General features: G+C 39.6%; 1 protein-coding gene across 1 annotated transcript in view; it reads left to right on the top strand.

Moving 5' to 3' along the window:
* Positions 1-24425, top strand: part of LOC105724510 (phospholipid-transporting ATPase FetA-like) — a 54586-nt gene that overhangs the window by 4863 nt on the left and 25298 nt on the right. Inside the window, 6 exon segments of the mRNA XM_064376721.1 lie at positions 2673-2692; positions 4353-4435; positions 5175-5333; positions 7428-7516; positions 20487-20683; positions 23384-23592. Coding sequence (XP_064232791.1) covers positions 2673-2692; positions 4353-4435; positions 5175-5333; positions 7428-7516; positions 20487-20683; positions 23384-23592 — 757 coding nt within the window.

Below are 24425 nucleotides of genomic sequence, written 5' to 3'. Positions count from 1 at the left end.
GGAAGAATTCAGCAAGTAGAGATTGTGTGAAAGGAAAAGTGACCAGTGTGGGCAGGAGCATGATTGCAAGAAAGTGCAAACCTGAAGGAGTTCAAGATTGAGGTCCAGCCTTTATCCTGGTCTTACCAAACACCTAATAGCTGTAGTATTTATCATATAATTCTATCGTCTCAAGAGCTTGAGCAGCTAACCCTGTTGTATATTGTGTCTGCTGATTCTTACGATGATTGGTTTCCTCAAGAGTTTTGAACTTTTGAACTGTTGAAATATACCATAAGATAACACCAAAAAAGTCAGTTGTAGTTAAAAAGAAAAGAAGGGAAATAGAAATGAAAAGAAAAGACAAAACTGAGTATATGCAGAATTGCTGACCAAGAGGATTTAGTCAAATGAACTGATCCAAGTAGCTTGAGCACTTGAGTTTTATAAGATTATTGAAGAATTTATCATAGTGGTGTTTTAAGATGGGAGTTAACAGGCAAGGCTCTGGTTAGACTTTACAAGCTACTAAGTATCTAATTAGTTTAAAATGCAGAGGTGAGGTTGGTTGTTGAAACAGTCTACGTTCCAGAAAACAGCTTTCCTTTTCTAGAACACATGGATCTAAGCAGAGCTGCTATTTTAAAAGTTTGTCTGCTTTATAAGTTGTGATTTTTGTCATTTTTAATTTCTCAATAATTTTGTTTACAAGTACATCATTAGAACTTTCTTTAAGGGAATTCTAAGTGGCTGGAGGTGAGGTTGTATCCCTCTATAAGGGTTTGTGTTTGCTTCTGCCAGTTGACTCAAGGGTATTACCTGCTGAGACCTAATTTGAAGGAAGTATAAATTTGAGCCCCATTCCATATGAGGTTACAGATTTTCAGGGAAGAGTCCTCTACACACTGACCCCCAACACTCTAGACTAAGATAGACAAACTTTCTTGCCAGTGAGCTACTTTTTTTTTTAGATGACTCTTTTACTAATGGTATTGCCCTTCAAGGGTCCTGGCTTTTTGAGAAATTCTTAGTTTCAACTCACTGCCTCTCAAGATCATAAGGCTTTATCTCTTGTCCCTCTGGTGGAAGAAATTGAAATTCAGGTTATTAAATTATTAAAACTAATCCCTCCCCGACCCAGGGCAAGAACAGCTTCAGAACATGTTTACTGTTTTGTATGACAGGATTGAGTATTTTAAATCAGTAAGGAGTGTCTCCACCTCTCCCAAATCTGGGACACATGATTATTATAATGTCCAAGAACAAATTGGTAATAGTTTGACAGCTCCTTATGTAAGAAATTATAAATTTTTATATCTCCAGGAGAAGCCAGAATGTGACAGCACTTGTTCCTCTTCATGTTTTACATTACATAGAATGCCAGAGTAATAGTGAATGTCAAGTCAAGACAAAACAAACACCCAGATGTCTTTCTCCAAGGCTTGTAGCTACTACTCTACAGTACTATCAGAAAATTCTCTAAAAGAAACAGTGGATTTATATAAAAGGACTTTTTGTTTGGAAAATTTGGCCCTCCTCAAAGCAGCTGTCTTCTTAGGAAAGGTGTTCGAGGCATACTCATGCCTTTGTGTAGTTCGCAAAGTGGAGGTGTGTGTCATGCCCTGCAGATAACAGGCCTGCATTCAGAGACAAAACAGACAGTGGCGTCTAGACTCCTCTCTTTCTCACCCTTTGAGTGCTTGGCATAATATAATTGTTGCAAGGATATAGCTCATGTTTCCAAAATGCTCGTGGCAATATGTAAATTCTTAGTCCTTTCTCAGGGAGGAAGGATTTATAGACCCTGTGTATTTGGGGAAGTTGAGGTTAAAAAAAAAAAAAAGAGGCTGGCAGATAACTAGTATTATTGTGGAATCTGCTCATACTGCCAGGCTGCCTTTTATGGAAAGTAGGGATTTAAGAATCAAAGATAATCTAACTTTAACATAAATAGATAAAATTAATATGACCTTATGATAGAATACATTTTAGCTATCAAAAAGAATGAGCTACATCTTCTATAAATGCACGTGAAGATGGATTCTTAAATGAAAAATGCAGAGTACAGAAAATTATATATCTAGTATATAGCTTTTAAATGTGTGTATTATATATGATTACATGGATTGATATTTTCTAGAAATAAATACAAAAATATTACTGACAGTGGTTACCTTTGGGGAGCAAAACTAAATTCTGGTAACAGAGAAGACTTTAATTTTTCCTTTTACATACTTTACCATTGGAACTATTTTACTTTAAAAAAAAAAACTTTAATTTTTTTTGAGGCAGGGTCTTGCTGTATTGCTCAGGCTGGTCTCGAACTGCTGGCCTCAAGCAGGCCTCCCACCTCAGCTTCCCAAAGTAGGATTACAGGCATGATCCATCATACCTGGCTAAAAAAAATTTATGTGCATGTAGGTCTACAGATACTTTTATAGGGCTTTAGAACCCTTATAGCCTGAAGTCAAGAGAAATAGGCCCCATTCTTGATTGCAGCAATGATGTATCACAGACCAGTTTGAACCTTGTCTTTATTCCTTTCAGCCTTTTTTGGAGGGTTGGGGAATCATCTTGATTGTCAAAGCAGAGCTTTGGGGAAATTCTCAGAGCAGATATTTAAAGGTTGTTTTCTTACAGGATGAAGAAGGACAAATGGATGAATGTTCAAGTGGGAGATATAATAAAGCTAGAACATAATCAGCCTGTCACGGTGAGTACCTCTCTTGGCTGTGGCTTGTTCTTTTTTGGATTAAGTGGGTACCAGGGACTCTTGGAGCACTTCTGCCACCACTGCTTTTGGTGACCTTTGTTGCCTCATTTTGCATCAGAAATCAATAGTTGTTGCAGTAGAAGCTTGCTCTTGCCTATTTCTCACTGTAGTTACAGGTAAAGTGTGAGTAGCTTTGGGAGAGGGTATGTGGTAGCAGTGATAGATGCTAGACAAAGAAAGTAAATCAGTGTCTGTAAAATCCTTAGGGTGAACATCTGTTCCTAAGGTGACTGTTTTTGTCACACTGTAATGTTAAGACCCTACCTTCCTGCTTTCCTTACTTTCTTTAACTTTTCTGACCACAGGCAGATATACTATTACTCTCTAGCAGTGAGTCATATGGTCTGACATACATAGAGACAGCAGACCTGGATGGATAAGTGTTCCCTCCTGATACTCCATTAAGACAATTTAACCAGCTTAGAGTGGTCTCTCACTGAGAGACAGCATGAGGTGGGGAATTAATTTTATTCTCAGGTGGAATATTGAATATATGACCCAGAGAACCTAGAAATATCCAGATAAGAGAAGATGGATACCAAATCCTTGGGACCCTCAAGTCTAAGGCTGAGCTCTTGACAGGAACAATTGAGCATTCACTGGGCACAGAACAGGGCAAGTAAACCCCACGTTCTCCATCTCTAAATTGGAGACACTGTGGCTGTATTCTATAATACTGAGTGGCAAGAAGAAGGTTAATAGAACTGTAACATTTCAGAGTACAGTTTCAAAGTTTCCAAGGAAAAAAATTTGAATACAGAAGTATCTATTCACTGATAAAATACCATGTTCTATAAAGGATTTAAGGTAGAAATTTATTAACATCCAAAAGCTAAGGTCTTAGGAGGACAGAGCCATCTGTAGAAAGCTTGTCCTGGGGAGTTTTGTATTGATCTTCATTCCTACAACTGTACTTCTTGATGCACAGAATTTTTTGAAACATGGCTTCCATTTTTCTTTTTGCCTCTGCATTCTAGCAAGCAGTTATTTGAGAGCCTGTCATGGGCCCCATAAATATTTATGAGGTGTGGAGTATGTTTCCTTGGAGGTATGTGCAAGTTTTTACCAGGACCTGCTCCTTACTCTTTAAAAAAATTTTTAATTTAGTTTAATTTTAAAAATAGAGACAGGGTCTTGCTTTGTTGCCCAGGCTGGTCTTGAACTCCTGAGCTCAAGCAGGCCTCCCACCTCGGCCTTCCAGAATGCTAGGATCACAGATGTAAGCCACCATGCCTGGCCATACTCCTTATTCCTGAAGGGAGCGGGTACTGTCTCCAGGTTGTTTTATGATGTCTCTTCAGCCTCTCTAGAGCACCTGACCAGCTAGATCTCATGAGTTGATTAAGTAGTGGCAGTATGTTGCAGGGAGTGAGAGGAAAGAGGCAGGAATGAGTGGGCTAACATTCAGCTTCCTTGAAGAGCCATCTCACCTCAATACTGAGAGAGGAACAGCAGGAGTGACTCTTACAGCTCAGACTTATAGCCCAGGCTCTACTGGCAACATCTATTTTGTAAAACCCCATGAAAAAGTAGGAGAAACTGCACCTCTGCAGTAGTTCTGTATGTGTCTTGTACTCTGGTGACTTGTCTTTTACTCTAGTGAAACAAACCTGAAAGTAAAGCAGGCCCTCTCAGTTACCAGTGACATGGAAGATCGCCTGGAGCTTCTGTCTGCCTTTAATGGTGAGTTAGAAAATAGGTTTTCCTACTCAAATTTTCACTGGTAGAGGACTGGTTAAATAAAGTACGGTGCATCCATAGTGATTTCTATACAACTTATTACAACAATGTGCAAGTTGATATTTATTGAAATATAAAAAATACAATATGTAATTAAAAGAAAAATACAATTTACAAAAGACTGCATAGTGCATATAACATAAACCTGTTTTTGGAAACATATATTTATGAGTACATATATAGAAAAAACTTAGAAGGATGTACTTCAAAAGGTAAATAGCACTTTTCTCAAAACAATGAATAAATGTTACTTCCTTATTTACCATTTTAGTATTACATAAATATTTACAAAGGGTATATTTACTTTACTAATCAGGAAAAAGTCAAATTGTTTCAATTTAAAAAAAAGTACTAGATTTGCTTTAAGTCATTTTTGAGTTTCTTCAGATTCAGAGCTCATATGATCTGGCAGTACTGATGTCACCATCATGTGGGGTTTTCTCTCTCTCTGGATGATCCATGTCACATTCAGAAATATTCTTCTTTAGTGCTCAGAAACTTTTGTCTGCCTTTCTTGCAGGAGCTGGTGAGAAATGGTCAGTAACTGAGAGAGTATAGGAAAAAAATGTGTATATATTTTGAAAGAAGGATTTTATTTCCTCCTTTTCTTTAAGTCTTCCATCCTGTTAGGAAAAGCCTAAGACTACAGATTGAGAACTCTTACACCTTCATTTTTCTGCAGGAGTAGTGAGATGTGAGGCTCCCGATAACAAATCGGACAAATTCTCAGGAATACTGACCTATAAGGGGAAAAACTACTTCCTGGACCATGACAATTTGCTACTCTGAGGCTGCATCACCAGGAATACAGATTGGTGCTATGGCTTGGTGATCTACACTGGTATGTTTCCCTTTGCCCCCACCCTGCTAAATTCCATTCATGGCTGAGCTATGGGTACTTCGTTTTCAGGATGTGGATATGACTCTCAGAAATATATTAGAACACTGTGGCTTTGAGAAAGGCAGGTGGAAGGATGGATGGATGGATGGATGGGTGAATGGGAGATTTGTAGGAAAAAACCTTATTTCTTAGGGGAAAAAAAAGTGGCTTCTTTTTCCAAGCAATGAACTTCTAGTATATCAGTTCTACCTTTGTTAGAGGAAGGCATTGTATTCTAAAACTTCAGGGCATTCATGAGTCTCTTCAACCAGATCTGGACACAAGAGAGGGTATACATACAGAGGAAGTACAATAGAATTACCATGTGAAGGGGAAGAGTTTACATGTGAACTACTCCCATGAGGAGAGAAGGGATATAATGCTTATTATAGAGAAAAATATGTAATGTGAAAAGTCCATGCCAGAGAAAAGTCACATGGATCATTAGTGGTGGCCACTCTTGAGATGTCATTTAGAACCACAATTCATTATATTTAGTAAAGGATTTTCTTGGGTTATGATGTGGTTCAGGAAAATGGAGGAAGCCTCTGTGCTACCTAAGTCCCTCAGTGACAACAACCATAGCAGGAAATATCAAGACAGATTTACCACAGTGAATATTATTCAACTCAGATTCCCAGAGCTCCCCTTCTAGAGAATCTACTCCTAGACATGAGCCTCCTAGACTCCTTGCTTCCATGAAAAATAATGAGACCAAATCCTTAGGGAGAAGCTTAAGAGTCTAAGGAGGCCCTGGTGGAACTTCCTTCATTGGTTCTTGATCTAGAGTGGCAATGACTAGGCTGCCTAATTGCCAAACTCAAAAGACCTAAATTAGACTTATTTTCTTCACTGTATGTCTTCAGCAGCTACTCACACACAATTGCCACTCATAAAAAGCTCATTTTTCAGCCGAAGATTTTTTTTCCTGAAAGCAATAGTAGTGAGGCTGCCAACCAGCACAAATGTAATTAAGTTTTCCCAAGGTTGGTTACATGGTAGTGAGTACCTTTGGGAATCTCTGAGCAGAGAACTAACACCACTGAAAAACATTTTGAGGTATTAGCATGGAATTGAGTTGCTATTCCTGCTACATGATGCCCAAGTTCCATGATGATTTCTACCTTCTTCTTGAAGCCTGGGGTAAGGTCAGTCTAAGGACCCTTAGAAAATATGGTCCTTGTAGCTTCCAGGCTATAAGCCAAACTTCTCATGTCTTCAAGCCCTTCAAGGAATGTTTAAGAGGAAAGAATGGCATAGCTTATGCTCTGTCCTCCCACTGTTTGCCCACATATCAGAGATGTCCCAGTTCCCCCATGTGTAAACATTGATGAAATTCCTTTATCTGTCCTTTATCAGAACACGTTAGAATAATGGTCAGATGGTGAAAGGCCAGGGAAATTGCCTCTTAAAGTTTCTTCTAAACCTCTTACGTTTTCTCTGGAGCCATATCTTGAGTTAGTTATTTCCAACTGTAGTCCCAGTGGCCATTAAAAGCTCCTGACTTCTGCCTACCATCTGCCCTGTCAGGAAGAAACATGGAATCTCTGTCTCTCAGCTCCAGAGGAGTTTCAGCTCCCCTTCTTCCACCTCAGAAGAAATCACTGCCATTGCCTTTTCATTTATTCCATTCCCAGTTAGAAACTTTCAGTATAGCCTGAGCCAGCAGAGGGCTTCCTCAAGAGATGGTGGAGATCTCTTTATTAGAAAATTCCTTCTCTAAGCTAAATAAACCAGATGGTGATAAGAGAGAAGCTTGCGACTCCTATTCTAATTTAACTCACCTATGAAAGTTGAGACTCTCTGAGGTGCTACAAAGAGAGGCAGCTGCATGAATGTACTTTACATAAGTTGTTGGAACTATCCTTAGAAACAAATTTTCCTTTTTTTTTTTTTTTTTAGTTACTGACAACTGTGAGCCTTTCTCTAGGGTTTTATCCTCTGGCATTGAATAAATGGTTAGATTAGGTGATTATAAAGGTAGAATTCAACCAATTCCAAGTCTCTGAGTATATTCAGTGATTCTAATATCTGATATCTTCCTATTTTATTTAGGGCCAGACACCAAATTAATGCAGAACAGTGGAATGTCTACTTTTAAACGAACACAGATAGACTGTCTCATGAATGTTCTTGTACTCTGGGTAAGTTAAATACTTTTTTTTCCCCTCTGTTTTTTTTTTTGTTTGTTTGTTTAATAAATAGACATACTTCCCTTCCTTTAACAGGAGAAGTGGTATTTCCAATTCAGAATTTAGCTGTTGGAAAGTCTCAAGCAGTCTTAGGATCCCAGAGATTAAGATCTGAGGCGGAAAAGAACAGACAAGTTACAAGAGAGTCTTGCTTACACTTCTGTTAGGAAGAATAGTCACAAATTGTTTTAAAATATATTATGTTTTGATCAGTTGTACAAGAATGAATCAAGAACCTAGTTTAAAAATTAAGGCATATTTTATTTTCTAATAATCAGTTTTACTCATGACCACTTTAATAAAACCTTACTTAGACTAACAGAACACCTTATTTAAACTGATGAATTTCAAACTATTTTCTTAGAAGAGTCTTAAGATCTGGTGCAGTGGGAATAGGGGAGATCAAGTGGGTTTTGTTCTAGCTTCCTCATTTTGAAGTTCTTGCTTTAAAAAGAGCAACTTTGGCCAGGCACAGTGGCTCACACCTGTAATCTCCGCACTTTGGGAGGCAGAGGCGGGTGGATCACTTGAGGTTGGGAGTTCAAGACCAGCCTGACCAACACGGAGAAAGCCTGTCTCTACTAAAAATACGAAAAATTAGCCAGGTGTGGTGGCACATGCCTGTAATCCCAGCTACTCAGAAGGCGGAGGTTGTGGTGAACCTAGATCACACCATTGCACTCCAGCCTGGGCAACAAGAGCAGAACTCCATCTCAAAAAAAAAAAAGAAAGAGCAGCTTCATGTTTATCTATTTTATAAAATTTCAGTTGTAAATCTAGAGTGGGGGGTTCTATTAAGAAGTGAAATTTGAGACTGGGCATGGTAGCTCACGCCTGTAATCCAAGCACTTTGGAGGCCAAGGCGGGAGGATCACCTGAGGTCGGGAGTTCAAGACCAGCCTGACCAACATGGTGAGACCCCGTCTTTTAAAAAAAAAAGAAAAAAGAAAATTAATTTGAAAAGCACTATAATATATAATAATCAGCTTCGATAATAGATGTTTTAATTGAAGACTAATTAATAGATTAATTTCTTTCTTATTTTTTTTAAAACAGTCTTGCTCTGTCGCCAGGCGCCATGCTAGAGTGCAGTGGCGTGATCTCGGCTCACTACAACCTCCACCTCCCGGGTTCAAGCAATTCTCCTGCCTCAGCCTCCCACGTAGCTGAGATTACAAGCATGTGCCACCACGCCCGGCTAATTTTTGTATTTTTTAGTAGAGAGGGGGTTTCACCACGTTGGCCAGGATGGTTTCAATCTCTTGACCTCGTGATCCACCCGCCTCGGCCTCCCAAAGTGCTGGGATTACAGGGGTGAGCCCCCGTGCCTGGCCAATAAATTAATTTATTTCTATGCTATCTGATATAAGCTGACTTTATTCTTGTTAGATGTAGACAGATTAATTTCCTCACTTAAACAGTTTCTTTGCATAGCTGAGCAGTTCCAATGATGCCTACACTTGATCTCGTAACTTTTCATTTTTATTTTTAGTCTATTGTTTAGACTCTGAACACTCAAAAAATACTTTTTCTTTGTATACTATTCTCATTAATATTTGAATTACAAACTGCCTTTTCTCCTTTATTATGAGAGACATCCCAGATCCTTTTCAGAATCCTTTGGAACTAGCAGATGGGGTTTTAGAAAATTAGGAAGGTGGCAGGGCGTGATGGCTCACGCCTGTAATCCCAGCACTTTAGGAGGCCGAGGCGAGCAGATAACGAGGTCAAGATATCGAAACCACCCTGGACAGCATGATGAAACCCCGTCTCTACTAAAAAATACAAAAATTAGCTGGGCACGGTGGCTCACACCTGTAATCCAGCACTTTGGGAGACTGAGGCGGGCAGATCTTGAGGTCAGATCGAGACCATGGTAAAACCCCTGTCTCTACTAAAAAATACAAAAATTAGCTGGCCGTGGTGGTGCACACCTGTGGTCCCAGCTACTTGGGAGCTGAGGTAGGAGAATTGCTTGAACCTAGGAGGCAAAGGTTGCAGTGAGCTGAGATCGTGCCACTGCACTCCAGCCTGGTGCCTAGCAACAGAGCAAGACTCTGTCTCAAAAAAAACAAGAAAAAAAAAAAAAGAAAGGAAGGTTCATTCAGCTCAGAAACTAGTAGCCATTATAGATCTCTTTCTACTACTGAGTAAGTACTTTTCAGCAGTTGATCAAAGTTCCATTTACTAGTTTCTTAATGAGGAAGACACTAATGGTCAAGAGTCAGGAAGGTAACATGGGCAAATATGCTTTTGACAATATTAGCAACATATATCATTAGAAAGTAAGCTAGGTCATTTAGCCTAGGCTTGTCTTCAAAACAGGATGTCTTCAACTGGGTGTGGTGGCTCACACCTATAATCCCAGCATGTTGGGAGGCCAAGGCAGGAGCATTCTTCAAGCCCAGGAGTTTGACAGCAGCCTGGGAAACATAGTGAGACCCCATCTCTATAAAAAAAATAACCAAAAACAAAAACACAGATGGAGCAAGATGGCTGAATAGAAGTCTTTATTATTCACCCCTGACACCCCCACAGAAACACCAAATTTAACAACTATCCACACATAAAAATATTTTCATAAGAAACAAAAATGAGGTGAACAATCACAATACCTGGTTTTAACATCATATCACTGAAAGAAGCATTGAAGACAATCTTGAATTGCTGATGCCACCATTCCCCCATCTCCTGGTGCCCGTGCATGGTGCAGAGAACTTGTAACCTCGCAGGAGTGAGAGCACAGCAGTTGTGGCATTGAACTCAGTGCTGTTCTGTCATAACAAAGCAAAATCAGGCTGAACTCTGCTGACACCCACCCATGGAGGGAGCATTTAGTCCAATCCTAGCCAAAAGGGAATCACCAATCCCAGCAGTAAGAACTTGTGTTTTGTTAGCACTTTGGGCTAAAGTGGTCTGGGGTCCTAAATAAGCTTGAAGGCAGTCTAGGCTACAAAGACTACTACCATTCCTAGGCAATTCCTAGTGCTGTACTGAGCTCAGAGCCAGTGGACATTTGGTGGGGGAGGCACACAACCTAGTGAAACACCAGCCAGAGCAGATAAGGGAGTGCTAGTGCTACCCCTCCCACAACCCCAGGCAGCACAGCTTGCAGTTACAAAAGTGACTCCTTTCTTCTGCATGAGGAGATGAAAGGGAAGAGTAAAGAGGACTTTGTCTTGCAAATTGGAGACCAGGTCAGCCACAGTACCATAGGGCAGTGGATGGAGTCATGAGGCTCCAGTTCTAGGCCCTAGCTCCCAGACAGCATATCTAGATACACCGGGACCAGAGGGAACCTGCTGCCTTGAAAGGAAGAACCGGTCCTGGCAGGTTCATCACCTCCTGACTAAAGAGCCTTTGGGCCCTGAAGAACCAGCAGCGATACCCAGGTAGTATGTTGTGGGCCTTGGGTGAGACTGTAAAGTAGCAGCATCTAGACATGCTGGCTTCAGGTGAGACCCAGCACATTCCCAGCCATGGTGGCTATGGTGAGAGACTTCTGCTTGAGAAAAGCAGAGGGAAAGGTAAAAAGGACTTTGTCTTATAGCTTAGGTACCAACTCAGCCACAGTGGAGTAGAACACTATGTGGGCCCTTGGTGCCCTTGATTCCAGCTGTGGCTCTTGGTGCCCTTGATTCCAGCCTTGGCTCTTGGATGGTATTTCTGGACCTGTCTTGAGCCAGAGGGGAGCCCACTTCCCTGAAGGGTGAGTCCCAGGCCTGACAGTATTCAACACAAGCTGACTAAGCCCTTGGGCCTTAAGTGAACATTAGCGGTAGCCTGGCAGTACCTTCCATAGGTCTTTGATGATGGCCACGGGGACTGGCTTCTCTGCCTGTGGAAATGGGAAGGAAGAGTGGGAAGGACTTTGTCTTATGGTTTGAAGGTCAGCTTAGTCATAGTAGAATAGAGTACCAGGTAGACTTCTAAAGTTTTTTACTTCAGTCCCTGGCTCCCAGACTACATCTCTGGACACCCTGGGGGCTGAGGAAATTCGCCACCCTAAAGGAAAGGACACAAGCCTGGCTGGCTTCACCATCTGCTGATTGTGGAGCAGCCCTGGGACTTGAAGTGAACATAGGCAGTAGCCAAGTAGTGGTCACAGCGGGTGAGACCCAGTGCTGTGCTGACTTCAGGTGTGACTCAGCACAGTCCCAGTGGTGGTAGCCTCAGGGTTGCTTGCGTCACACCATACCCAGCTCTAGGTGCCTTAGCACATAAAGAGAGACTAAATTTGTTAGGGAAAAAGGGAAGAGAACAAGAATTTCTGCCTGGTAATCCAGAGAATTCTTCCAAATTTATTCAAGACCACCGAAGTGATACTTCTATGAGTCTGCAAGAACTACAGCATTACTGGGCTTTGGATGCCCTCTGATGTAGATATGGCTTAGATCACAACACCCAAGTCCCTTCAAATACCTGTAAAGCCTTCCCAAGAAAGATAGGTAAAAACAAGCCCAAAGACTATACAAATAATAAATATCTAACTCTTCAATGCCCAGATGCCAACAAACATCAAGACCATTCAGGAAAACATGACCTCACCAACAAACTAAATAAGGCACTAGGGACCAATCCTGGAGAAACTGAGCTATGTGACCTTTCAGACAGATAATTCAAAATGGCTGTTTAGAGGAAATTCAAGATAAATTCAAGATAACACAAAGGAGGAATTCAGAATTATAGTACATAAATTTAACAAAGAGGCTAAAATAATTTTAAAAATTAAACAGAAATTCTAGAGTTGAAAAATACAATTGACATATTAAAGAATGCATCAGGGTATTTTATTAGCAGAACTGATTGAGCAGAAGAAAGAACTGGTGAGCTTGAAGACAGGCTATTTGAAGATACACAGAGAAGACAAAGGAGAAAAGAATGAAGCACTCATACAAGATCTAGATCACTTTAAAAGGGCAAATCTAAGAGTTCTTGGCCTTAAAGAGGAGATAGAGAAAGATATATGGGTAGAAAATTTATTCAAAGGGATAACAGGGAACTTCCCAAACATAGAAGATATTAATATCTGAGTATAAGAAGGTTATAGAACACCAAGCAGATTTAACCCAAAAAAGACTGAAGCAGGATCGGCCATGAGAAACAGACCTCTCGGACACCTGACTTAGGAAGGAAGAGGTGTTTTATTACGGCCAGGAGCAAGGCGAAGTGTTTCGTCCAACAGCTGAGGTTGTTTAACAAAGAGAAGCTCTGCCTTTATATAGGCTTACAATTGGGTTTACAGTTTTAGAAATTACATGTGAAAGGGTCTTGTTTGATGGAGGATGAGTGGGGTGGGAGTTTGATCTTATTTAAGTAAAAACAATGCCTTCCGGAGAAATTCCCCCATACTATGCCTGCTATCTATAGGAAGCCGATTTAGGAGGCGCCAGTCAGCCGGACTTTTCTTCCGTTGAAATGCAGTGTAGTAGTCAAGGGGGAGGTGATCATAGATGCCTGGGTCTCCTTCTTCAAGACTACTTCAAGGCATTTAATAATCAAACTCCCAAAGGTCAAGGATAAAAAAAGGATCCTAAAAGCAGCGAAAGAAAAGAAAGATAACATACAATGGAGCTCCAATACTTCTGGCAGTAGACTTTTCAGTGGAAATATTACAGGTCAGGAGAGAATGGCATGACATATTTAAAATGCTGAAGGAAAAAAAACTTTACCTAGACTAGTATATCTAATGAAAATATCCTTCAAACCTGAAGGAGAAACAAAGACTTTTCCAGACAAACAAAAGTTGAACAGTTTCATTAACATCACACTTGTCCTAAAAAAAAAAAGGCTGAAGAGAGTTCTTCAGTTAGAAAGAAAAAGGTGTTATTGAACAATAAGAAATCAGCCACCATGCCTGGCCTCATTGTAGTTTTGATTTACATTTCTCTGATGATCAATTATGTTGAGCACCTTGTCATATTCCTGTTTGCCATCTGTAATCTTCTTTTGAGAAATATCTATTCAGATCTTTTGTTCATTGTTAAATTGGACTATTAGATTTTTTTCCTATAGAGTTGTTTGAGCTCCTTAGAATCCCAGCACACAGACAACCAAAGCAAAAATTGACAAAATGGGATTACATTAAGTTTAAAAGCTTCTGCACAGCAAAGGAAACAATTTGCAAAGTGAAGAGACAACCCACAGCATGGGAGAAAATATCTGCAAACTGTTCATCTGACAAAGGATTAATAACCAATCCCACACAAAAGAACCACTTTTGAAAGACATTTAACAACTATCTGCAGAGAACTAAGGCTTATAATGTGAGTGTCAGCACTTAGAGTAAAACCCACTTAATTTTAAATTTGGGGAGCTTGAGTTTGCCTGCAAGTTTCTTGTACAGCTTACGGTGAAATTTGTTAAACAACATATTTTTCTACCTACATAGAACTCATGGTTTCCCATTCAGGGGAGTGGCCTGTTGGGAAAACAAAATTAACCAAAAGAAATGAAGTCTACTCCAGCAACCTACAATGATCAAACTATTATTTTACTTATATTTTTAAGTGGACTAGAGGGAAACCAGTAGCATAAAAAGAAGGATGAGGCCAGGCGCGGTGGCTCACACCTGTAATCTCAGCACTTTGGGAGGCCAAGGCAGGCAGATCACAAGGTCAAGAGATTGAGACCATCCTGGCCAACATGGTGAAACCCTGTCTCTACTAAAAATACAAAAATTAGCCAGGCATGGTGGCTTGTGCCTGTAATACCAGCTACTTGGGAGGCTGAGGCAGGAGAATCGCTTGAACCCGGGAGGCAGAGGTTGCAGTGAGCCGAGATTGTGCCACTGCACTCCAGTGTGGCAACAGTGGGAGACTCTGTCTCTCAAAAAAAAAAAAAAAAAGTGGATGAGGATGAACAAATAGAATAACTGACCCTGGAAGCTGAGTGTGGTTCCCAGCTACTTAGGAGGCTGAGGCAAAAGGATCGCTTGAGCCCATGAGTTCAAGGTTATAGTGCACCATGATTGCACCTGAGAACAGCCCTTGCACTCTACCCTGGGCAACATAGCAATATCCCATCTTAAAAAAAAAAAAAAAGAATACCTGAACCTAGAATAAACAAATTATATTTTAGGGAAGAGGAAAGAAAAGAAATTTAAAGCATTTTTATGACTATTCTCAGAGAAAAGAAGCAATTACATAAAATAAGAATAGGTTGCTTTGAAAGGAGGAAAGAAGAAACAAATCTAAGAACAACAACAAAATAGAATTTTGGGAAGCAAAAATGGAATTGCTAATATTGAAAAAGCCTGTTAAAGTGTTAAAATCTCTCCTGGATCAGAAACAAAAAGATACAAATGTAGAAAATATGAGAGAAATAATTTGCTGTTAAACAGAGGATCAAACTAGAAAGGTTTGGTTATAGACAAGTCCCTTAAAAATTCTCATAGAGATATAAATAAGGTATTAACAAAAATGAGAATTAGATTGGTATCGAACTTCTCAAAAGCACCATTGGGTCTAGAAATCAGTAGGATCGTACCTTCAAAGTTCTTAGTGAAAAATATTTTGACCTAGAAATCTATATCCAGGAAAACTACAAGTCAAGTAAGAGAGCAAACTTGTTCCTACCTTAGGACCTTTACCCTTGCTGGCAATGTCTGCCCCCAAGTCTTTGCATGGCTTGCTTCTTTTTCATCGTTCAGTGCCACCTTTTCAGAGAAAACATCTCTAACTCCCCAACTAAGACACTCTATTCTATTCACCTGTTTTATTTTCTTCACAGCATTTATCACTAAATGGTATTTTTTTCATTTCTTGTTTGTTGTCTACCTCTCTCCATAAGGACGTTATCTTTTTTCCATCACTGCGTTCCTAAGTCCCTAGAACTATCCTTGACGTATAATGGGAGCTTCATTACTGTTTGTTGAGTGAGTGAAAAAAAATGAATGAATGTCTTAGCCACCAAATTATGAGCCTCTACAGTAGAAATTACATTCTATTCATCTTCATATTTTTGGAAGTGCTTTGCACAAAGTAGTGCTCAGTAAAGCTCTATTGAATTATTAAATGAAGAAGTATTCTTGAATTAGCTAGGTTCGTATCAGTTCAGCAGTTTTGTTTCTGTGGTATTTATGCCAGGACATTGTTTATGTAGTCATATGTAAAACACTTCAATTTCTTGAAGTAAGCGAAAGCAGAAATCCTTCCAGATTTAAACACTTCATTTTCCACCATTTTTTGGAAATGTCTCTTAGAAGAAATCTGGCAGACACAGGAAACACGTTTAGCAAAGCTGCTTCCTGATGAGCCCATGGCTGAACTAGGGGTTAGATCCCCTCTCCCTCCCCAGTGACCAGAACTCCCAGTGACAATGCCTTCTAAATCCTGGTGTGTCAACTAGGAGTGTATTTGTGAGACAAAGGAGCACAGTGAGTAAAATTGAAATGGTGCCAGAGATCCAGGATCTCTTTCTGGGTAAGGCACAATGTAAAGCACAGATTCAAAGGGCCAAAGGGTCGAGTGCTTTCTTTTGACAGGCTGCCTATGAGGCCAGGGAGCACCTTTGTGAGACCAGTAACCTTGGTTCTAGGTCAGTTTTGTCAAGAATGACAAAATTATTTATTTCAGTCTTTATCAAAACCACTTTTTGCTAAATGGGAGGCTGTCTGTGCTTCTTTGGTCTGACTAGCTCTGGTGTTAAGTAATCTGGTAATCTCTAGGGTCTGTAGCAATAACCAAACAAACAAATGATTTCTTGTTTCTTTGTCCTTATAGAAAGGAAGTAAAGTGAAACTAAATTTAAAGACTAAGTGCCCAAAAAAACCCTATGACAATAAAAAGAAATGTAGAACATCTGCAAGGACTTTGAAGGCCTCATGATGGCAGGAAAAGCTCTAGGAATGAAAAAAGAAAACACTGTGCCCTACACCTTCACGGTTCAGGCTACAGGGGAAGCCCTGCTTTCTGGAGGTTGGTCTGATAAGAAGTGATCTTCCTTTCTGGTGGCTTAGTTTGAGCAGTAAACTCAAACTCAGATAAAGAACTCCTTGAGGTTTGATCTGAACCAGGAGAATAGCCTTGTTTTCACATGATTCATTGAAGAAAAAGATGAGGAAGTGGGAACAAGATTGAGAAGGAAAGATTGCATGGTCCCAGAGAAACCCTCATCACAAAGAGCTGAGCTACTCAGTGTGAATCTGGATTGGGCTAGGAATAAAAGCAGATTTTATCCATTTTATCCCAATTCTCCTTTGTTCTTTTGTTCTCGGCCCCTCACTCAACTCTCAAATATCAGTTTTTGATATTGAATGATATTAAGCATTGACTGTTATTATTTAAGTGATACTGGTTTTGATTATGTTTTAAAATAAGATCTTTACCTTTTAGAGCTATATATTAAACTATAGATGAAATTGCATAATGTGAGAGATTTGTTCTGGAAAGGCAGGGGAAGAGGAGGTTTAGATGAAATTAGACTGGCTATGAATTGACAGTTGTTGAAGCTGGGTGGGTACATGGGTGTGTGGGGGTTTGTTGTCCTATTTATATACTTTAATTGGTGTTTTCAATTTTCCATAATAAAAAGTGATTTAAAATCTCAGTTTCTGGGAATGGTCACAGTTAGATCTTTTTCTCCTACTTTTCTAGTCTTATCTTCAAAGGCTTTCCCATCAGTGGCACAAAGATGAGACCTCCTATTATCTAGCAATGGGGATGGGTTGCCTTGAGCTAGCCATACTTTGTGACTAAGGTCACAGATGTGAAGACTGTTGGGTAGACTTCCAGGTGTTTCAGTAACATCATGTTGTCTCTAGAGGTATGTGGACATATAGTGCTGGTAGGAATGTAAAATGGCATCACAACTTTGGAAAACATTTGGCAGTTTCTTAAAAAGAAAGATAAATTTACTATAGGATCCAGTGATTCCACTCCTAGATATGTACAAAGGAAATGAAAGCTTATGTCCATGAAAAGACTTATATACAAATGTCCCATACAGCCTTGTTTGCAATAGCCAAAAACTGGGAACAACCCAAATGTTGAATAAAAGAAACATTAGTACACAAATTGTGCAATATCAGTACAATAGAACACTACTCAGCATTAAAAAGAAATGAATGATTTATAGTTGCAAAAACATGGATGAATCCCAAATTCATTAGGCTGAGTAGAAGAAGCCAGAAAAAAAAGGGTACATACTATATGATTCCATTTGTATAAAATCTAAAAAATTTAAATATTCTAAAGTGACAGAAAGCAGATTAGTGGTTGTCTGAGGACCAGGGGAAGGGAGAAGTGGGAAGGAGGAATTACGAAGGGGCACAGGATACCTGGGAATAACAAATATTTCATTATCTTGAGTACGGTGATGGTTTCACAGGTGTGTGTGTGTGTGTGTGTGTGTGCATGTGCGTATATTTGTCTAATATGTAGTTGTATACTTTAAATATGTGCAATTTTAGGGGGATAGTGACTGAAAGGGGACATAGGATGGTTTCTGGGTGCTGAAAATGTTCTATTTATTTGTTCTGGGTATTTGTTCTATTAATGTGATTACTTTGGGAAAAGTCATCAACATATATCTGTGATTTCTGCATATGTCTTTATGTGTGTTAATAATTAAATGTTAAATAATCAAAAATAGAGGTCATCAGATTAATCTGGAACTATGAGTAATATAGTTGTATTAGTCAAAGTAAGATAACCAAAATAAAAAACAGCCTCAAAAATCTCAGTGACAGCATCTTGCACATGTGACAATACAATGAAGGTTGTTGTGAGGAGGGGCAGCTTGCTCAAGAAAACTCTTTCTAGCTAATGGCCCCACCAAACTCTTGGATTTCAGGATTGTCTACTGGATTCCCTGCCTCTAACCAGCAAATGGGGAAGGAGAGAGAATAGGAAGACTCACACGTTTTTTTTTTTTTGAGATGGAGTCTTGCTCTGTCACCAGGCTGGAGTGCAGTGGTGCCATCTTGGCTCACTTCAACCTCCACCTCCTGGGCTCAAGGGATTCTCCTGCTTCAGCCTCCTGAGTAGCTGGGACTACAGGCACGCACTACCACGTCAAGCTAATTTTTGTATTTTTAGTAGAGATGGGGATTCACCATGTTGGTCAAGATGGTCTCAATCTCTTGACTTCATGATCCACCACCTTGACCTCCCAAAGTGCTGGAATTACAGGTGTGAGTCACATGCCTGGCCACACATAATATTTTTTTAGGGCCAAGCATGTAAGTAATATAATCACTTCTACCAATAATGCATTGGCTAGAACAGAGTTACATGACACATATAACTGCAAGAGAGCTTGGAAAATGTGCTCCAGATATGTGCTCAGAAGGAAAAGAACATAGAATTTAATGAATGCATATCATTATGTCTGCCACAATCTACCCTTCTGATCATCATATCCATTTCACTTTTCCTCTCACATATGGAACACCCTCATCATCTCCCCCAGATCCTACCCAGTCACTGCATCCAACTCGAGTTCAAGATCTCTGACTGATGCACAGTTCTCTCTGTCAGATCTACATGAGGTTCCTCTTGGTCTGGAGATGTGAGAGAATCTCCTTTATTCATTGCTCTCAGTGATTTCTGGCTCCACTCCTGAGAAGTTTTCCCTCATTCTTTATCCTTGTTGACCAACACTGAAGTGGATACTGGGAAGTATGCTCTTCTTAGGGACTGCAGGTTTTATAAACTGCTTCTTGCCCAGTGTGGTTTTAAGGATTTCCAGTCACAGGCTTTTTTAGACCAGGCTCATGGTTACTTAGTAATACCATTTCTCCAAAACCCATAAGCCTTCTCATCTGTTTGCTTCCAATTAGTTTCACGTGTCAGAAACCCCCCAAAAATTCTTTCCTAGACAGAGTTTTCAAGTTTGTCCTATTTCTTTGCTTCCTTGCCCCTCCATGCCCTTCTCTCTCAACTTAATGGCAAGAAAGTTGAGGCTATGTGGAATAATAGTCATGGATAAGAAGGTGTCACCTTTAAACTGAATTTTGCCTGAAGGCTGAGTCACTTTATTCAGTTGAAAATAATTATTGGGCCTTTTTTGCTTAAGTCTCAATGTTATTTCTTCCTGTTTGGTATCTAGAAGTAGTAGTTCTTTGATGCCCCAAATTTCAGTACCTTCTCATTTCTGCCTACAAATTGGCTAATTCTTTCCCTAGTATAACTTTTTTAAAAACAAATTTAGTACAGATGGGGTCACATTATGTTGCCCAGGCTGGTCTCAAATTCCTGGCCTCAAGCACTCCTCCTGTCTGGTATTTCCAAAATCCTGGGATGACAGGCATAATCCACTATATCCAGCCAACTCTTTCTTTTAATACCTGTCAAAGGGAGCCAATATACAATGATATTTTGATTCTTTCTAACCACTTCTCTTAGAGCTGCAGGTTCAGTAGGCATGTGGTCTACCCTTCAGTTTTACCAAATTCTTTAATGTTAACATGATTGCCATATTTTCAGCCTTTTATATCAGTTTCCTTATCACCCACCCCCTAACTGCTAAGCCTCACACATTTTAGACTTTTGTTAAAGCAGCTTCAATAATGGAATGATTAAGTGCTTGGGTTCTGGAAGTGGTTAAAATATTGTTTCTTCTACTCAGTAGCTAAGTGACTTTAGACATGCTTTCTCGCTCTTAAGTTCCTCATCTATTATTAAAAGAGGATTATTGTAAATATTAAGTAATATATGCAAATACTTACCATAGTACTTAGCACTTAATTAGTCTTATGTTTTATTACTATTATCTCTCTTCAAAACCACCAGGAGAGCTCCCGCTGGGCTTTCTTTTCTGTCCTATGTACTGCTGCCTAGAGCCTGTGAACCATAGCGCCTCCCTTCCCTCCCAGGAGAGGGATACTTTGTTGAGAGATAAGGCTCTAGAGGGCAGAACTGAAGCAGCACATACCTTGGATGAAATGTTCATTTAATTCTTTTTTTTTTTTCATTTATAGATTTTCCTGGTTTTAGGCATCGTATGTTTTATCCTAGCGGTTGGGCATGGCATTTGGGAGAACAAGAAAGGCTACCACTTCCAGATTTTTCTGCCATGGGAAAAATATGTCTCTTCATCAGCTGTCTCTGCCATCCTCATATTCTGGTCCTACTTCATTATTCTCAATACCATGGTACCCATTTCCCTCTATGTCAGGTAGGCTTCTTTGATCCCCTTGGGGTGTGGGGGTGGGGAACTGACTTCATACTGTCTACTTAATGCCTCAACCAAAGTGTGAACTTTTAAAAAGCATATACTTGTGCTCTTTAACCCCTCACTCTCACAGTACCTGGTGTACAAAATGTTCTGAGATATATCTAGAGATTGCATGGATGCCTTCCATGTCTAGAATACTGTGCTAGGAAGACACTATGTGGCTTATACAAAAAGAAAATTATCCCTGCCCTCAAATAACTTAAAATGTAAGTGACTAAATAGGTCATACAAACACATGAAATAACTAGAAAACATACACACAAATTTGGTGATGTAAAGCCTAGTTTCCCCAGGAACTTAGGCCAGGTAGCCCATAGTTTACCAATGAGATAGGTCCAGACATTCACTTGTAAGTCAGTTCATCAGAATTCAGAATCCATTTTCCCACAGAAACAGTGTGACAGATGGTAGACATGTGTAATTGTGACCTAAGTTCAGTTCCTAAAAGTTGTAGAAGAGAAGAGGAAGGGTTTTTACTCCTCTTTTTCATAAGCACCTTGGATGAAAATTTGAAATAGTTGAAAAAAGTATTTACCCTACTCTGATCATCCTTTTCTAGGTTCTGCATTTCCTTATACTTACACATACACATGCCCAAAGACATTTTAGTTTCTTCCTTTCCAGGCTTTCTAAACCTTGTACCAGGGCTTTTTGGCAAGAAAACTGCATAACTAGATTACCTTATTTAGTAATATTTACTGAGTATATACTATGTTCCAAGCACCCTTCTATGTTGTACGGAGGGAAACATGAATAATAAGACACCCCTTTCTCTAGAAAAGCTTGCAGTGTGGCTATGGAAACAGATACGTAAATAAGGGACTATTGTATAATATGAAGAATGATGTAATAGAAATAATACAGGAACCTTGCTAAGGAATGGATTTGTTCTACCTGGATAAGTTTAGGAATGTCTACAGAAAAGGTAATAACAAAACTGATATTTGAAAAAAGAGTAGGACTCAGCAAACAAAATATTAGGAAAAGAATTCTGCAAGAAGAAAGTTCAGCATGTACAAAGGTTTGGCAGTTTTTAAAAGTTTCGTCTGTTCACAGAACAATGAATAGCTAGACTGAGGTATTGGATGGTCATTTAGGGTCAGATCTGAAAAGCCTTAAATTCCATGCCAAAGAGTTTGGATTTTATCCTAAAAGCAGTAAAAAGCCAGCAAAGATCTTTCTAAGGAAAAAAATAATGTGATTTGAAGTTTGTGTTTATGACTTATAAGTGAGAGCTAAACATGGAGTACACATGGACACAAAGAGGGGAACAGTAAACACTGGGGCCTGCTTGAGCAGGGAGGGCAGGAGGAGGGTGAGGATTAAAAACTCCCTCTAGGGTACTATGCTCACTACCTGGGTGAATAACTCATTTGTACACCGAACCCCAGCAACACACAATATACCCATGTAAATACCTGCATATGTTGAAAAAAAAGGGAGATTAAAAAAAAAAAAAAAGAGGTTTAGGTTTAGAGAGATTGCTATGACGGCTGATATGGTAAAGGATGGGAGGAGTCCCAACTCCAGGCATAGAGATTATCAGTAATGAGTCAATGATGAGGACCTGAGCACCTCCTACCTCACTTCAAAGGAAAAAATCCACATCTCTCAGTGCAGCTGTCTCAGACAGGGATTACTAATAAAGCAGACTAACACACATTAAGTTTGAATAATGATAAGAAGGAGACCCCTTAAAAGTCTTTACTGTTTTAAAATGAACATGCTTGTTAACCATAAAGAATCTATAATGCCTGTAATCCCAGCACTTTGGGAGGCCGAGGCGGGTGGATCACGAGGTCAAGAGATCGAGACCATCCTGGTCAACATGGTGAAACCCCGTCTCTACTAATACAAAAAAAATTAGCTGGGCACGGTGGCGCGTGTCTGTAATCCCAGCTACTCAGGAGGCTGAGGCAGGAGAATTGCCTGAACCCAGGAGGCGGAGATTGCGGTGAGCCGAGATCGCGCCATTGCGCTCCAGCCTGGGTATCAAGAGCGAAACTCCGTCTCAAAAAAAAAAAAAAAAAAAAAAAAAAAGAATCTATAATGCATGCTATTTGGAGCAGAAGAGAAACATGACGAAGGCAATAGGGAAAACTCATGAAATGAGAAGAGGTTCTTGTGGGGAGGAGGCACATGCCTGGAAATTTATCAGAGGGTCAGCTCATAAACTCTTCCTGATTTCCATAGCTTCTTTCCTTCTTCTGAAACAAATTCTGAGTGTGTCAAGTTTCTGTCTTCCCATGTGACAGGAGCAATAATCCTCCAATTGGGCCACAAAGCTTTTTTTAAGTTAACTGTTACTCTATCACACCTTGAATTACTGCAGAAATTCCAAAATTGTAACTTTTCCTAGATACATTTTGGGGGAAAAAAAAAAAAAAAAGAAAGGTATGACTTTAAAACATTAATCAAGTGTATCTGGCTCCAGGTGGTAAAGCCTTAAGTGATCATGGCCAAAGTCAGCCTTACCATGGGTTGGCTGGTGGGAAGGGTCCTTCAGAAGGGTAGAATCCCAAGGAAGACACTGATTTTCAGATGCTAGCCCTAATCTACCCTGCTAAGAAGGAAACCAGGATGATATATTTGCTTGTCCTGTTCTGATGCAGAACTGTTCTTTTCCTGCTTTCTCCTTAGTGTTGAAATAATAAGATTGGGCAACAGTTTCTATACCAACTGGGATCAGAAGATGTTTTATGCACCAAGGAATACACCAGCACAGGCTCATACTACCACCCTTAATGAGGAGCTCGGCCAAGTCAAATATATATTCTCTGACTAAACAGGGACCCTGACTCAGAACATTATGATTTTCAACAAATGTTCTATTAATGGGAAGCTCTATGGTATGCATGTCTTCCTGCTTTCCACAAGCCCTGGGGAAATTTTACTTTGCAGATTGTTTTCAAGACTAATCTAGATCTAACTCTATAAGCCTCTGGAATTCACATTTACTTCCTAGTCTCACAACTGTCTGTATTCTCTAAGCAAAGACCTCCTAGCCCAAACAGTTCTAACCAAAAAGTATTTATTTAGTGTCTTACAGGTACAATCTATTATGTTGGGCATTGAGAATACCAAGATGTAACAGACTTAGTCCCTGTCCTCAAGGAGTTCCCAATGTCTATATACTCAGTTCACTCCTGTATTAAATCAAATGCATGTTGGTCAAAGGGTACAAAGTTTCAGTTAGGCAGGAGGAGTGTCTTCAAGATCCATTGCACAGCATGTTGATCCTAGTTAATAATAATGTATTGCATATTTCAAAATTGCTAAGAGTTTTAAATGTTCTCACTACAAAAAAAGTATGTGAGGTGATGTTAGTTAGCTTGATATAATCATTCCACAGTGTATATATGTATGAAAACATCACGCTGTATCCATAAATATATACAATTATTATTTATTAATTAAAAATAAATCAAATGGAGTAGTGTATTACTGAAGCTGCTAATTTCCTGATTCCCCTTTAGAGCAATAAATACGATTGAGAGAAACCATTAAAGGGTAGTCAGAGTTTGATCACTGTCTCCCAGGCCCAATCCCTTATTTATCTTATGCCTTAAGCATAAGCTTGTTTTTGTGATAGAGTTAAGTCCTCATGTGTGTGAACATTCATACCCAGTGTCCTAGCTAGCAGAGGAAGGTAATCGCATCTAAAAAGCTAGAACACATGAGA

This window comes from Aotus nancymaae, unplaced genomic scaffold (genome assembly GCF_030222135.1).
Source record: "Aotus nancymaae isolate 86718 unplaced genomic scaffold, 86718_ANA_hifiasm-v0.15.2.pri h1tg000003l, whole genome shotgun sequence".
In the NCBI taxonomy this organism is placed as follows: Eukaryota; Metazoa; Chordata; class Mammalia; order Primates; family Aotidae; genus Aotus; species Aotus nancymaae.
The sequence above is the reverse complement of the archived record's forward strand: the minus strand, read 5'-3'. Positions and strand labels throughout refer to the sequence as shown.